The sequence below is a fragment of the Clavispora lusitaniae genome (assembly GCF_014636115.1).
Source record: "Clavispora lusitaniae strain FDAARGOS_655 chromosome Unknown tig00000003_pilon, whole genome shotgun sequence".
NCBI classification, from domain to species: domain Eukaryota; kingdom Fungi; phylum Ascomycota; class Pichiomycetes; order Serinales; family Metschnikowiaceae; genus Clavispora; species Clavispora lusitaniae.
Window position 1 is genome coordinate 1,542,063 of NW_027093975.1, and position 13,767 is coordinate 1,555,829.

At 42.5% G+C, this 13,767-nt stretch overlaps 4 protein-coding genes across 4 annotated transcripts; 2 read left to right on the top strand and 2 right to left on the bottom strand. All coding sequences in view use genetic code 12, as the record gives it.

Moving 5' to 3' along the window:
* Positions 1–15: 15 nt before the first annotated feature.
* DNA2 (bifunctional ATP-dependent DNA helicase/ssDNA endodeoxyribonuclease) lies at positions 16–4,485 on the bottom strand (the record flags this gene model as incomplete). Its single annotated transcript, XM_002619555.2, has 1 exon — positions 16–4,485. One exon carries the CDS (start codon positions 4,483–4,485, stop codon positions 16–18), a length of 4,470 nt encoding a protein of 1,489 aa, XP_002619601.2.
* Positions 4,486–5,164: 679 nt separating this feature from the next.
* On the top strand, positions 5,165–6,748 carry NOP5 (RNA-processing protein; the record flags this gene model as incomplete). The annotated part of the gene is made up of 1 exon (XM_002619556.2): positions 5,165–6,748. The coding sequence occupies one exon, from the start codon at positions 5,165–5,167 to the stop codon at positions 6,746–6,748; it is 1,584 nt and encodes a 527-aa protein (XP_002619602.2).
* A 2,429-nt stretch (positions 6,749–9,177) lies between these two features.
* On the top strand, positions 9,178–10,938 carry FOB63_000715 (amino acid permease; the record flags this gene model as incomplete). Its single annotated transcript, XM_002619557.2, has 1 exon — positions 9,178–10,938. The coding sequence occupies one exon, from the start codon at positions 9,178–9,180 to the stop codon at positions 10,936–10,938; it is 1,761 nt and encodes a 586-aa protein (XP_002619603.1).
* Positions 10,939–11,505: 567 nt separating this feature from the next.
* Positions 11,506–13,230, bottom strand: GAP1 (amino acid permease; the record flags this gene model as incomplete). The annotated part of the gene is made up of 1 exon (XM_002619558.2): positions 11,506–13,230. One exon carries the CDS (start codon positions 13,228–13,230, stop codon positions 11,506–11,508), a length of 1,725 nt encoding a protein of 574 aa, XP_002619604.2.
* Positions 13,231–13,767: the final 537 nt, after the last annotated feature.

The window sequence follows — 13,767 nt, forward strand, 5'->3', positions numbered from 1 at the left end:
TGCATAATGAATAAATTAATTAATGGCATTCATATCCGATAAAATGTCTTTCACCACTGGGTGTTTGCTTATAATCTTTTCTCCAAATTTTATAGGCTGTTTTTTAATCTCTTGCGATGCGAAGTTGTCCTTGGGTTTCGGTAATTGATAGACATGATATGCTGAAGATGGTAAATTGTAGATCCAATTTTTCTGCTCCGCTAAGTACACAAAGTCCTTGATGGAGTCCGCATGCGAAAGGGTAGACTTTGATGCTACCGTAATTAATTTAGAACGGGCTCTTGTCACCGCTACATTCACCCTTCTCCAGTCCTTGAGTAGATCACCGACTCTCTTTTCCTTATTAGATCTCACAAATGAGATGATGATGCATTCCTTATCTCGACCTTGAAATCGATCAGCTGTCAATATCTCAAGACGTGGTCTGTGTTTAAAGCATTGTACAAGGAGTTTTAATTGGGACCTGTAAAGCGTCATTACACCAATTTTAGATTCATCAACTCCACAAAGACACAACGACTCGACAATTTGCCTAATCAATTCAACCTCAACTAAGTTAGAAACGTTTTCTCCAACTTTACGCTCATATGCGTTCATATTATCATGGTTTAGAAACAAAACCTTGTTCTCTGGCTTAAACACATCAGAGAGCCATCTGTGCAGCAAAGGGCTTCTTGGATCAATATATGCGGCAAGGGCTTCTGGATTTGGGATTGTGAGAGACTGTTTTGCAACAGTCTCAGATCCACATTGCAATCTATTATTGTACACCAAGGCATTCGAAATGAGCATTATTTCTTTGCACATACGGTACTGAAATGACAATTCCACTATGCTTTGAGGATGCTCATCCGCTAATATTTGAAACAACGACCGCGAAAGACCCTTCTTAACGTTAACATTTGGATGGACAACTAAAGGGGGAAGTTGATAATGGTCTCCTACCAAAACAAATTTATCGCACCTTGATAAAGGACCCAAACTCAATGGCATAGAGACTTGAGATGCTTCATCAACAATGCAGTAATCAAATCTCTCCCTAACATTGAAGGCCAAATCTCTCATACTTAAGCAAGTTGCTGCCACAACAAGCGGTTTTTGGTAAATGCGTATAAAATCTTCGTAGTTTTCGACACATTTTTCGTCTGATCCAGGAATATAAGGACGAATATCTGGGTGAACCCTGGATGTATTACCTATCCGAATGAAATCGATTCCAAATTCTTTAACCTTGAGTAAAATGTTATCTACCGCAGAGTTTGTGTATGAGGATAAAAGTACCGACTTTTTTTCCTCCACAAGCATGCGAATAAGATGTGCAATAACAGTTGTCTTACCTGTTCCAGGCATACCTAAAATCAAACAATAATCTTTAGTTTGGAACACCTTGTTAAATGCTCTAATTTGGTCGCTGTTAAAATGATCCTTCTTAACATTCGCCACAGGTACGGGGGAAAAGCGTGGAGTATCAAGATCAACAATCAACTTCCTTCTTTTAGTATCACCATCTCTAAGAAAAAGGTTCAAAATATTGAATCTGGCGACTCCCATACCATAAAACATTTCATCCTTATCAATTCTGAAAATGACCGTCTCGGTTTGCGTCCCTTGTGGAGATTGGGATTGAGTGGGTCTTAAAACTGCTGCCCTATGAAAACGATCGTTCTTCACTTCAGTCAGAACTAGTTTTCTCCTTGTCAGGATGATGATACAACCACAATCGATATGCTTCACAAAACCCTGGGCTAATGCAAAATGTCCTGATTCATCGCTGATGATCACTCTATCATATTTCGATATGATGGTGGCATCAATAGGTCGAATATTTTTGAAATCGCGCCTTTGAAACTTGTAAATGAATTCAGATGTGTTATCAACAAATTCAGACTTTTCTGTAATTATCATTCCGGAAAGAGCCTTTCCTTGTTCCTCCTCTCTTTCCTTAGATGTTAAAATCCATAAATCTTTATTGAATCGGGAAACAAATTCTTCTTCGCTCGTCAAAAGGTCATCCCAGTAATTGAGATAATCCGAATACTCCTGCCTTTGAACTAAGTGTTCTGTTAAGTCTTCGTAAACGCCATCATTCAAACCACTATTCTCAGGTGTTCCATGTTCAAGTAGATAGTTGACAGTCATACAGCTGCTTTGAATCACACAGTTATCACACTTTTGCTGCCTCATAATATCAGGCAACTCACGAGTACCACTTTTTATGTAAGGTGAAATTCGATTTCTCAAGTTTACCAACGATCTGAGGTCAGGAATAGATATATCATGTTTTTTGGTTGAGCCTTCCTCAGAAGTGTAAACCATAAGAAAGGATGAAATATTAGCGTTGTACCTGTCCTTAAATAATAGAGAATAAAGTGCCGCTTGAGCATGATGGCTCAAATACTCTTTACTTGTTTTGATTTCCATGGGAAGTAAAAACTGACCTGTTGCTGATTCACCTTCTAGATTTGCTTTCAAAGTAACGTCAGCCATACCTTTTATTCCAAACATCGGCGACCATATACTTTCCTCCACATCAAGTACATCAGCGACCGAAAACTTGATATTTTGCTGGTGCTTATTAGTTGGAATAATGGAAGGTGGTTTCTTGAAAAACGTGTTGAACCATTTTTCAATAAAGGAGAAATGTTTCCGGATCCGATCCTTAGTCTCCTCAAGCACATCTCCCATGGAATAGATTTCCAAGAGACGTCGTTTAGTTTCCACTTCCAAAAGCTGTTCCATGTACTCTGGGGAGGATTGTTCTGTAATAAAACATGCCTGAAATATCTCATGTACTGTTGTTCCCACAATCAACGGAATAGTTGCTTCGCCAGGAAACACATATCGTTTGTTCATAACTGTCTTTCTGGGACAAAATAATTGGTCTGCAACGACAGTAGATGATATTAAAGTATCAGGATTCCAGATTATGAGATTGTTATTATTATCAACTAGCTTAGGAGACTCGGGGCTGGTGATGATAATATTGATGATATCACCCTCTTGAAAATTGAGTTCTGCCGAGTCCCCACGAATTACAATTTTCGTCGTCTGCTCATCCGCATCAGCCACAGTTAATATGAGCTGTTTCCTTTTGAAGTTTTGATGTGGATATGTGGTTTGCATGATCGACATGATTTGGTATCGAACAAAATCAGTACGGGTATATGATAACTTAGCACCGACATTTTCTTCCTCGAAAGAATCAGGCGAAGGGGACAATCTGCCGGTGTTTCTTTTTCCATTTTTAGTTGGCAAAGTAGGTTCCGAGGTCGCTTGTGTTGCCACAGCACTTTTTTCGATGGCAACAACATCGAGATCATCTGAAAAAGGATCTGACTCTTCTGGAATGATTTGAGGAGAGCTATTCTTTGGTGATGCATTTAAGGATGTATTTGGTGATGCATTTGGCGATGCCGTTGTCGAGACTGTTGGCGATGATGCTGACGGTGTTGAAGCTTTTAGTGCTGATTGTCTTTGTGATAATGATTTGGGACTATCCCGATGCAAAATTGATGCGCTTTCTGCATCATGAGCCAACTCTGTTGGAGTATCCAATTTGCTGGCGGGGGCTTGCTGAAAAGGTATTCCTTGAGTTGTGAACAGTTCAATTTTCAAGTCTGCAAGAAATGTGTCATCGTCTAAGAAAGGGTCTTCTTCCAGAGACGCGTCGTCATTAGAATTAGTGGATGGTACGTGCAGATTTTGGATAGCTTTCATTGGAGGCTCCAGAGGTGCTTTTGTAACGTGGCCAGGGCCCTGAAATTTATCCAACCAAATATTTAGATTGGAGACTTTGGCCAGTTCAGAACTTAAGGATGTGGAGGTAGTTTGTAAACTGCGAGGATCAAACGATTTGGATCGTGTAAGTGTAGGCGACATATCTAGAGTCGATTTAGCTACATCCAGGCTTGTTCGGTGATTTTTCGGAGTTTGAGATAAGGTGTTCTGCATTCCCAAGCCGTACTTACAAAGTACGGAGTCTGTTAGTTCATTCACCACGGTTTCTGCTGTCAACACGTTTCTAAGTGATCTGTCTCCGAGATCTGCGTTTTTCAATGGCGAAGAAAGAATCGGACGGGCATATTTATTTGGACTGGTTGTTGGTTGCCACCTGACGCCTTCAAAGCTGTCGTCTGAGCTGTGCTGTTCTAAAGATCTGTCATACAATTTTGTAGATTGGACGTGGGTTTTCGATATCTGGCCCGTTTCTGTTGGTTCAGGAGTGAAAGACTCCAGCACATTTTCAGTGCTAGAGTCCTTGATGCTAGGGTTCGTGGATTCTGGTCCTTTTTTGCGCAGTTCTTCAAGGAGCCTATCCTTTGGGGCATGTATTTTCTTATTCTTGTCCAGTATGGAGCTCTGCGGATTGTATGCTAATGTATTTTGTGGAAGAAAGTATGATGTTTTTTTGTGCTTGAGCGACAGCTTCGGCCTTTTGCTAGCCGAAACAGGGGACTTTCCAGAGTTCCTCTCACGTTTCTCCATTATCGCCAACCATGAAAGTACAAATATCTAAATGCTTTTGCATCTATACGTGTGCTCCTGCATGCACTCTGATTTCTCCTGGTGTAGAACCTACAATTCACTGAAAACAACATTCAAAAAAGAGGAAGACATTGAAGGTATATCAAACTAAAGTTGATATACCTTCAAGGAAACAAACGCAATGGAAAATCTGCTCGAGGTTTAGTGACAAGCGGTTGATACTGACGTGAGAATGACGTAATAAGAATACGTGAATCTAACGCGCTCCACCATCACATAAAATTTTGTAGAAGAGATCGCCGGAGCACTAAAATCGAAGAAAAGCTCCATAGCTCACTCTTATCCTGATAGCTCTCTGTGTTAGTCTGCGCTATACAATGTTTGGGTGGACTGCATAATAGGTGCCAAACATCTGGGTCTAATTGACTACTCTCCTACAGAACAAAGTTTTTCCAAAGCAAAATGAAGGCGTTACACCCACACAAAATCGGTTTCTTCCATTTAGCAGAGATGGTCTTTGCCAAAATGGTTTGTCGTTTGGTGGTAAGTACACCCGTACCTCAGGTATAGCATCAGATTGTGTGCAGTCGGGGAAGTTTTTTCTCAACCTCATCGGTCAAGTATTTTTTCCATCCTATAACCTGTTCCACTACAAGTCACGCAGCACGCAAATATCAAAATGGCTTACGTGTTGACCGAAACTGCTGCGGGTTACGCTCTTTTAAAAGCAGCTGACAAGAAAATCCACAAGTCATCCAGCTTGCTCGAAGACTTGAACTCGGCGGAAAAAGTTGCTGAACAATTCAAAATCCACCGTTTTGAAAAATTCCAGTCTGCCGCCAATGCCTTGGAAGAAGCCAACGCCGTTATCGAGGGCAGAGTTTCTGACAACTTGAAGAAGTTGTTGGAAGACGTCAAACTCGAGAAGAAGGCCACTTTGATTGTCAGTGAGGCCAAATTGGGAAATGCCATCAACAAGTTGGGCTTGAACTACTCTGTTGTTTCCGACGCTGCCTCGTTGGACTTGCACAGATCTATCCGTGAGTTTTTGCCTGAGCTCTTGCCTGGTTTGGATGACTCCACCTTGAAGCAAATGTCTCTTGGTTTGGCCCACTCCATCGGCAGACACAAGTTGAAGTTCAGCGCAGACAAGGTTGACACCATGATCGTGCAAGCCATTGCTCTTTTGGACGACTTGGACAAGGAATTGAACACATACGCCATGAGATGTAAAGAATGGTACGGTTGGCACTTCCCAGAGTTGGCCAAGCTTATAACCGACTCTGTTGCTTACGCTAGAATCATTTTGACTATGGGTGTCAGATCCAACGCTTCTGAGACTGACTTGGCCGAGATCTTGCCTGAAGAAATGGAAGAGCAAGTCAAGAGTGCCGCTGAAGTTTCCATGGGTACTGAAATCACCGACGTCGATTTGGCCAACATCAAGGCTCTTGCCGAACAAATTGTCGACTTTGCTGCTTACAGAGAACAATTGTCCAACTACTTGTCGTCGCGTATGAAGGCTATCGCTCCTAACTTGACCTCTCTCGTTGGTGAGTTGGTTGGTGCTAGATTGATTGCCCACGCTGGTTCCTTGACCTCTTTGGCTAAGGCTCCTGCTTCGACTATCCAGATTTTGGGTGCTGAAAAAGCCTTGTTTAGAGCTTTGAAGACCAAGCACGATACACCAAAATACGGTTTGTTGTACCATGCTTCTTTGGTCGGTCAAGCCTCTGGTAAGAACAAGGGTAAGATCGCTAGAGTTTTGGCTGCCAAGGCTGCTGTTGCCTTGAGATACGACTCTTTGTCCGAGGACAGAGATGACTCTGGTGACTTTGGTATGGAGGTCAGAGCCAAGGTTGAGTCTAGATTGAGCGCATTGGAAGGTAGAGACTTGAGAACTACTTCAAAGGTCATTAGAGACGCTAAGAAGATTGATATCACCGAGGCTAGAGCATACAATGCAGATGCCGATGCCACTGCTCCTCTTCCTGAGGCTCCAGTTGAAGATTCTGATGATGAATCTGATGATGAAGAAGTTACGAAGAAGAGAAAGAGAGATGATGACGAAGAGGAATCTTCCAAAAAACTGAAGAAGGAGAAGAAGGACAAGAAAGACAAGAAGGAGAAGAAGGAGAAGAAGGAGAAGAAGGAGAAGAAGGAGAAGAAGGAAAAGAAGGAAAAGAAGGAGAAGAAAGAAAAGAAGGAGAAGAAGGAGAAGAAGGAGAAGAAAGACAAGAAGGAAAAGAAGGAAAAGAAGTAGGCACGGGCCCTTTTTTCTATTGCATCATATAATTTCTGTAAATGTTAAAGTCGTTTGAATACTTGTAGAAGGAACTCGTTAGATGGCCTTGTGGAGTCGTATATTGATGCATCTCAAGACAACGTGGTATTTTGAAATCTTGATTCAAGTATTTGCGAAAATCTTGACTTAACTTATCTTATACGCAGCCAAAGCTGGTGGTTTATATGTCTTCTGTTCTTTTCATTCTCCCCTTGAATAAAATAGAGCAAAATAATAATATAATCTATCTTTGCATGAGGAAAGTAGTATCTAATCACATGTGTCAACTTGATCCGATGTACTTGTATGGGCGGTACTCCCGGATATCCTACTAATCCCTTGAGCCGGATAATTTCACATTATAAAATAGGAAGAGTAATTTCATAACGTTTGCTCTTCGGACCAAACTACGTGTACAAACTAGTATAGAACGGAAGTCAAATTACTTTTGGTTCAAGCGCATCTATGCGATGCTTGAACATTCCTTTTGGCAATAGACAATCCCACTTGTGTTCGTCTTGTTAAATATCTTGCATCAAAAATCTTAAGCTTGGGTTTTTTGTTTTGTCTGTTTTTAGGATGTTTAGAAACTATCGATGTTGTTGGTCACAGAATTTATCAAATCTTGGCTAGTGAACCTACCGAAATCATACTTTTCAGGGCATAGCTCAAGTCAGTCTCTGAATGCCAGGTAATGTAGGAGAAACCGACATCTTTGTATTATTTCTGAATATGTGAACAATACTCACAGTCTGAAGAAAGAAGGACAGCAAAAGTCTGTACTGTAGAATATCATAGACAGAAGAATACATATTGTTTTCAATTTTCAAAGCAAGCAAATACCCTGGAACTAAACATTGTTGAACTTTTCCTTCTCACCGATACTGGATGCGGACCAAGAACGTCAAATATTCACAAGGTTCTAATTCCTTCCAATATTCGAGTTTGTTTGCTTGATTCTGCGTTTGCTCATTATATATCGTCAATGCAGAACTATTGATTCATTTCGCCATTCGTCCTTAAAGGTATCATTGTAACAACGGTTTAACATATCGCATCGTATTTACCTTACAACAGAACGAAATGACGCATCAAATAAAGAAGGCTCAACTAAAAAAGATACGAATATGACTGAAACGTACGAATAAAGAGATCAAGCGATGCAGGAGAATGGTAATTGAAGATCTGTGATAATGAGATCTACAGCCATCTGAATGAGATTGGTGCCGTTCTCGTCTATCAAGATACAACGGATAAATTAGAGCAAAAGAAAAAAATAAAAATATAGCATCATGAGATAACATGATAAACTTTAAACACTTGGCGGGCTTCTATGACCATTCGCGGAATTCCTCAGCGTGAAACACCACTTTCGCCATTCCTAGAAGCGCAAGAATATCTCGCCAAGGCATTAGTTGTCGTAAGCGACTAGATAAGACCTTGGGAACGGCATTTCGAGCAGATGAGGCAATTAGTCAATCTGCAGAGCGTACCCGATTTGGAGCTTCAGATAGTTGACCTTTCTTTTGCGGTATTGCACACAGGCCACAGAAGACAAAACGCCGTGAAGAGACAGAGGTTTGCTCTGCATATAGACCGATGAAGAACGGCGTTCGGACTGGTTTTGCATGACAAATCACGTTAACACGTCTACCCCAAGAAAACATGTCGGCCGTCACAGATAAGATATGCAAAAAGCGGGGCGAAAGCTAGACCAAGAAACGTGAAAATGGTGAAGCCGACAAGAGCAAACTAGACGAGGCCCAAAGAACTCAACGGACCCTTTGCTGCAGAGAAGAGACGAATACGCTTATGGGCAAGACTAAACCTATTCGCTATGAGCGATCTTATCAAAGTGTGCTGGGATGTGTGTCTGTGTGCAGGAGCGGCTTTATCCACGCAGGCTAGCGAGATAAGGAAAATTAAAGATGGAATTTCTTTTCGAAGCGCTTCATTCGTCATTGGACAATGGGTGGCATGACCTTTTACGAGCCGAGTAATATTGCTTTCCCGTCTGTTAGCATCGTTGCAATGGTCTGTGGACGTAGACCCCCCGCACAAATCCCAAAGACGAGAGGCCGAGGCAACACCGCCGGAACAATGGCAATACTGCGGGCAAAATTTCCTAAAGCACTCGATGCGGCCATCATTCGTCTTGGCTCACTTATCATAGTAGCGGGCCCCACCTTAAAAACGCCTTGCCATGGGCAATATGTGCAGGCTTTTTTTTTTCGTTTGCCATAATGCCATACTGATACGGCGCGCCCCAGACAGTCTTATCAGCCGCTTGGTGCAGGTGCAAAATACCTCTGCTAGGCCAGACGAGGGCAAGAATATTTAAACACGGCGGCCGCCCTACACCTCGTAGGATTTTTTTTACTCTTTCCCATTAGACACATTTTTCTAACATGCCTGAGAAAGAGTTGAACTACATCACGTCTAGGGACCAAGCGTCCTCCAACGACAAGAATGGCATGGTCTATGTCGATGCGTTTGAAGCGCAAGACGCCAAGCCTCCTATGGGAAGATGGGAGCACTTTGTTGATGGTTTCCGCAGAGTCAACGAGGCGGACTTGGGAATTGACCCAAACTTGTCCGAGGTGGAGAAGGCTGCCATCATGACTGCCAACTCACCTTTGTCGAGATCGTTGAAAGGTAGACACTTGCAAATGATTGCCATTGGTGGTGCCATTGGTACTGGTTTGTTTATTGGTTCGGGTAAGGTTTTGCACAACGGTGGTCCAGCCTCCGTCATCATTGCCTACGTTTTGATTGGTTGTATGATTTTCGCTACCGTTCACGCTTTGGGTGAATTGGCCATTACTTTCCCTGTTTCCGGTGCTTTCGTCACTTATAGTACTAGATTTATTGACCCATCCTGGGGTTTCGCCATGGCATGGAACTACGCCTTGCAATGGTTGGTTGTTTTCCCGTTAGAGTTGGTTGCTGCTGCAATCGCTGTGTCATATTGGGATGATAAAACGAATCCAGCAGCTTACTGTGCGGCTTTCTACGTTTTTATTGTGGTGATTAACTTCTTCGGTGTCAAAGGTTACGGTGAGGCTGAGTTTGTTTTCTCCGCCATCAAGGTTACTGCTGTTGTTGGTTTCATCATCTTAGGTATCGTTTTGGTCTGCGGTGGTGGTCCAAAAGGTGGTTACATTGGTGGAAAGTACTGGCACCACCCTGGTGCTTTCAACAACGGTTTCAAAGGTCTTTGTTCCGTGTTTGTCACTGCTGCTTTTGCTTTTGCCGGTACTGAATTGGTTGGTTTGGCTGCTGCTGAATCTGCTAACCCAAGAAAGTCCTTGCCAAAGGCCACCAAGCAAGTTTTCTGGAGAATCACCTTGTTCTACGTTGTCTCTTTGATTTTGGTTGGATGCTTGGTTCCTTACGACAACCCAGACTTGGCTAACGGTGACGGAACTGCTCGTTATTCTCCTTTCGTCATTGCCATCAAGAACGCTGGTATTAGTGGTTTGCCTTCTGTCATGAATGTTGTTATTATGGTTGCCGTCTTGTCTGTTGGTAACTCCTCCGTCTTTGGTACTTCCAGAACCTTGGCTGCTTTGGCTGCAGCTGGTCAAGCTCCAAAGTTCTTCAACTACATTGACAAGAGAGGAAGACCATTGTGGGGTATTATCACACAATTGGTTTTCGGTTTGATTTGTTTCATCTCTGCCTCTAACAAGCAAGGTGAGGCTTTCGACTGGATGTTGGCTATTTCTGGTTTGTCCTCTTTGTTCACTTGGGGTTCCATTTGCTTGTGCCACGTCAAGTTCAGAATGGCTCTTAAGGCACAAGGTAGAGGTACTGATGAGCTTGCTTTCACCTCTCAGGTTGGTGTCTATGGCTCTTACTTCGGTATCATCTTGGTCATTTTGGTCCTCATTGCCCAGTTCTGGCTTGCCGTCTGGCCAATGGGTGCTAAGCCTGATGCTGAGGCTTTCTTCAAGGCTTACTTGTCTTTCCCAATTGTGCTTGCTTTCTACATTGGCCACAAAATCTGGAAGAAGAACTGGAGATGGTACATCCCTGCTAGTGAGGTTGATATTGACACTGGTAGAAGAGAGTTGGACTTGGATCTCTTGAAGCAAGAGATCGCTGAAGAAAAGGCTTACCTTGCTAGTTTGCCATTCTACAGAAGAGCTTACCACGTTGTCTGTTAAGCCAACTTTAATTCTTTTCTGGCTTTAATGTCACCCCACCTGGTGTGAGATGCGTAGCCAAATTCTAGCAAACACTTTCTGTACATTAATATAAATCACGTATCACTTGGAGTAGTTTAACCTGTAAACATTGTACAATGAAAAGTCATGTCGATTATTGGATTATGGCCATGATTTCAACTTCTTCGAAACCATTCATTCATCTAAGTATCGTGTTATGATAATTATAAAGGGAAAAGTATCCCAATCACCTTGAATCTTCTAAAGAATATCAGGTGATTTAAAGTTAATTTTGCGTATTGTCTTCTGTAGTTCTCAACTAAACAATTCTACCTTAACGATTGTATCCAATCGTCTGGCACAACATCAAAGTTCTGATTGTCTCCTATCAATAACAGTTCAATAAACTGCTAGAACTTGCTATGAGTTTTTCTAATTGGCGTGGTACCATTACGACAATTTAGTCAATAGATAGGTGAATTCTTATGCATTACATGTAACTGTAATATACAATTTTTATGCTTATGTCTAATGATATCTTTATGCTAATGCTATCTGGTGCTCTCATCAAAAGATGGCAAGTACCCTGCGGTACCAGGGCATAGAAGCCAATCTAGCTTTTTCTTCTTCTCTTTCTTGTCTGATGAGATCCATGTCTGGGATAAGACGACCCGTATCCAAATCAATCTCCTTGGCGTCAATGATAATTCTCCACGATTTAGTGTAAATTTTGTAACCAATCCAGCTGGCCAACACAATAGGGACACCCAAATAGCCTTGGAAAAAGGCTGATGCGCTTGACTCTGCTCCAAGGGGAAAAGCGGAAAGCCAAAATTGAGCAATCAACACCAAAAAGTAAATGAACATGGCGTACCACGATCCCCAGACGCCAATGGTTGATTTGAATGCCAATTCATCTAAAGACCGGTCTTGCGCCTTCATGGCTGCACGGAATCTAATGTGGGCAAAATTAATAGACATCCAAGTGAAAATGGAAGAAAGACCACTGAGCGCAAGAAGCCAGTTGAAGGCTTCAACTTGCTTGTCAGATGCGGCAATGAATGCAAAAAGGCCAAAAATGTTGGTGAAGATAATAGCAAACAATGGCCGTCCCAAACGATCGACATACCCTGTCCATTTTGGTGCCATGCCTTGTTCGGCAAGGGAATTGAGGGAACGAGAACAGGCGTAGACGGAGGCATTTCCCACAGACAATACAGCAATCAAAATCACTGCGTTGATCACACTTGGCAAGCCCTTGATACCTCCGTTGACAATGGCAATAACGAAAGGCGAGGCTGTGGCATCCACAGAAGAAGCACCTAAAAGACGATCATCATTGTAGGCAACCAAAGTGGCCACGATGGTGATGGTACCGAAATAGAACAAGGCAATACGGATGAAGACTTGTTTGATGGCTTTAGGGACAGCCTTTATAGGATTGAGAGCCTCAGCTGCACCCAAACCAATCATTTCTGTGCCACCAAAGGAGAATGTAGCAGTGACAAAGACGGAACACACACCTTTGAATCCATTAGCGAACGGACCTGGGTTCCTCCAGTATTTTCCGCCAATGAATTGGCCGTTGGGACCGCCTCCACAAATCAAAACAATGCCGAGAATAATGAAGCCCACAACAGTGATCACCTTGATCAAACAAAACATAAACTCGGCTTCACCATACCAACGAACACCCAACATGGTGATGAAAAACACAGTGACCCAGAATATTCCCACAAAAATGTCTGGGTTCAATGTGCTGTTCCAGTATTTGATGGAAATAGATGCGGCCACCAACTCCAAAGGAAGCAATACGTAAAATTGCATGAAATAATTCCATCCAATAGCAAACCCCATGGCAGGCTCGATAAAACGAGTTGCATACAAATTGAAGCCACCACTAATGGGAAAAGCTGTACACAATTCTCCAAGGCCTTGCATGGTGGCGTAAACTGCAGTTGCAGTAATAACCCAAGCGAGAACAATTCCCGCAGGCCCACCGGTGGCCAATGCCGAACCCGAACCAACAAAAAGACCTGTTCCGATGGAGCCTCCAACGGCGATCATTTGCAAATGTCTGTTTTTCAATTGCTTAGAAAGCGGCGAATTGGCTGAATTAATGTTGGCCCTTTGCACAGTGTCCAAGTCAGAGAAATCCTGTTCGGAAGTCACTTGGGCAGGCTTGAAAGTGTCCTTAAAATTCTGCCAGGTAGAATGGGGGTTAGTAGAATCATTTGGGGATTCTGTGGTATTAATTCCCAATGATGATTCCTTTGTAGTCACCTCGGACATTTTGTATGCTAATGTGTTTTAGTTACCTAGATATTTATCAAAGTGATAAAGAATAAAGCGTAGTTACGAGAAAAAAAAATTTTATGCGCAGATGGAGCACATTTCGTGATCGCATAGTGTGACATGCGTTTTTTGCACCTTAGAATTGGCGATTTGGGATGTATGTTGAGTCATTTGGTGATAATGCCAGTACAAAATTTCTTATGGAAACTCACGCCGAAAGAATGACGCTGCGAAGGCTTTTTCCGCACGTTATTGCCTAGAATGGAGCAATTCGCGGCACTTGGCGATGGGCTCTCCTGCAGACTGACCATGGTACATGGCAACCACAGCTTCCACAGTCATTCCTATTTTGTATTTTCACTTTGTGCAATAGCGCATGACAGAATTGTAGTAAGGAATCTCGGATTATTCATGGAGCATAGGAAAAATAAAATTAGTCGGCCGGGTGATTTAGCGCAGCCGACTGGTTTAGATGCTGGGTAAAATCGTCACTGGGCACATAGTGAGTATGCAGTCATCAGGTACTTTATGATT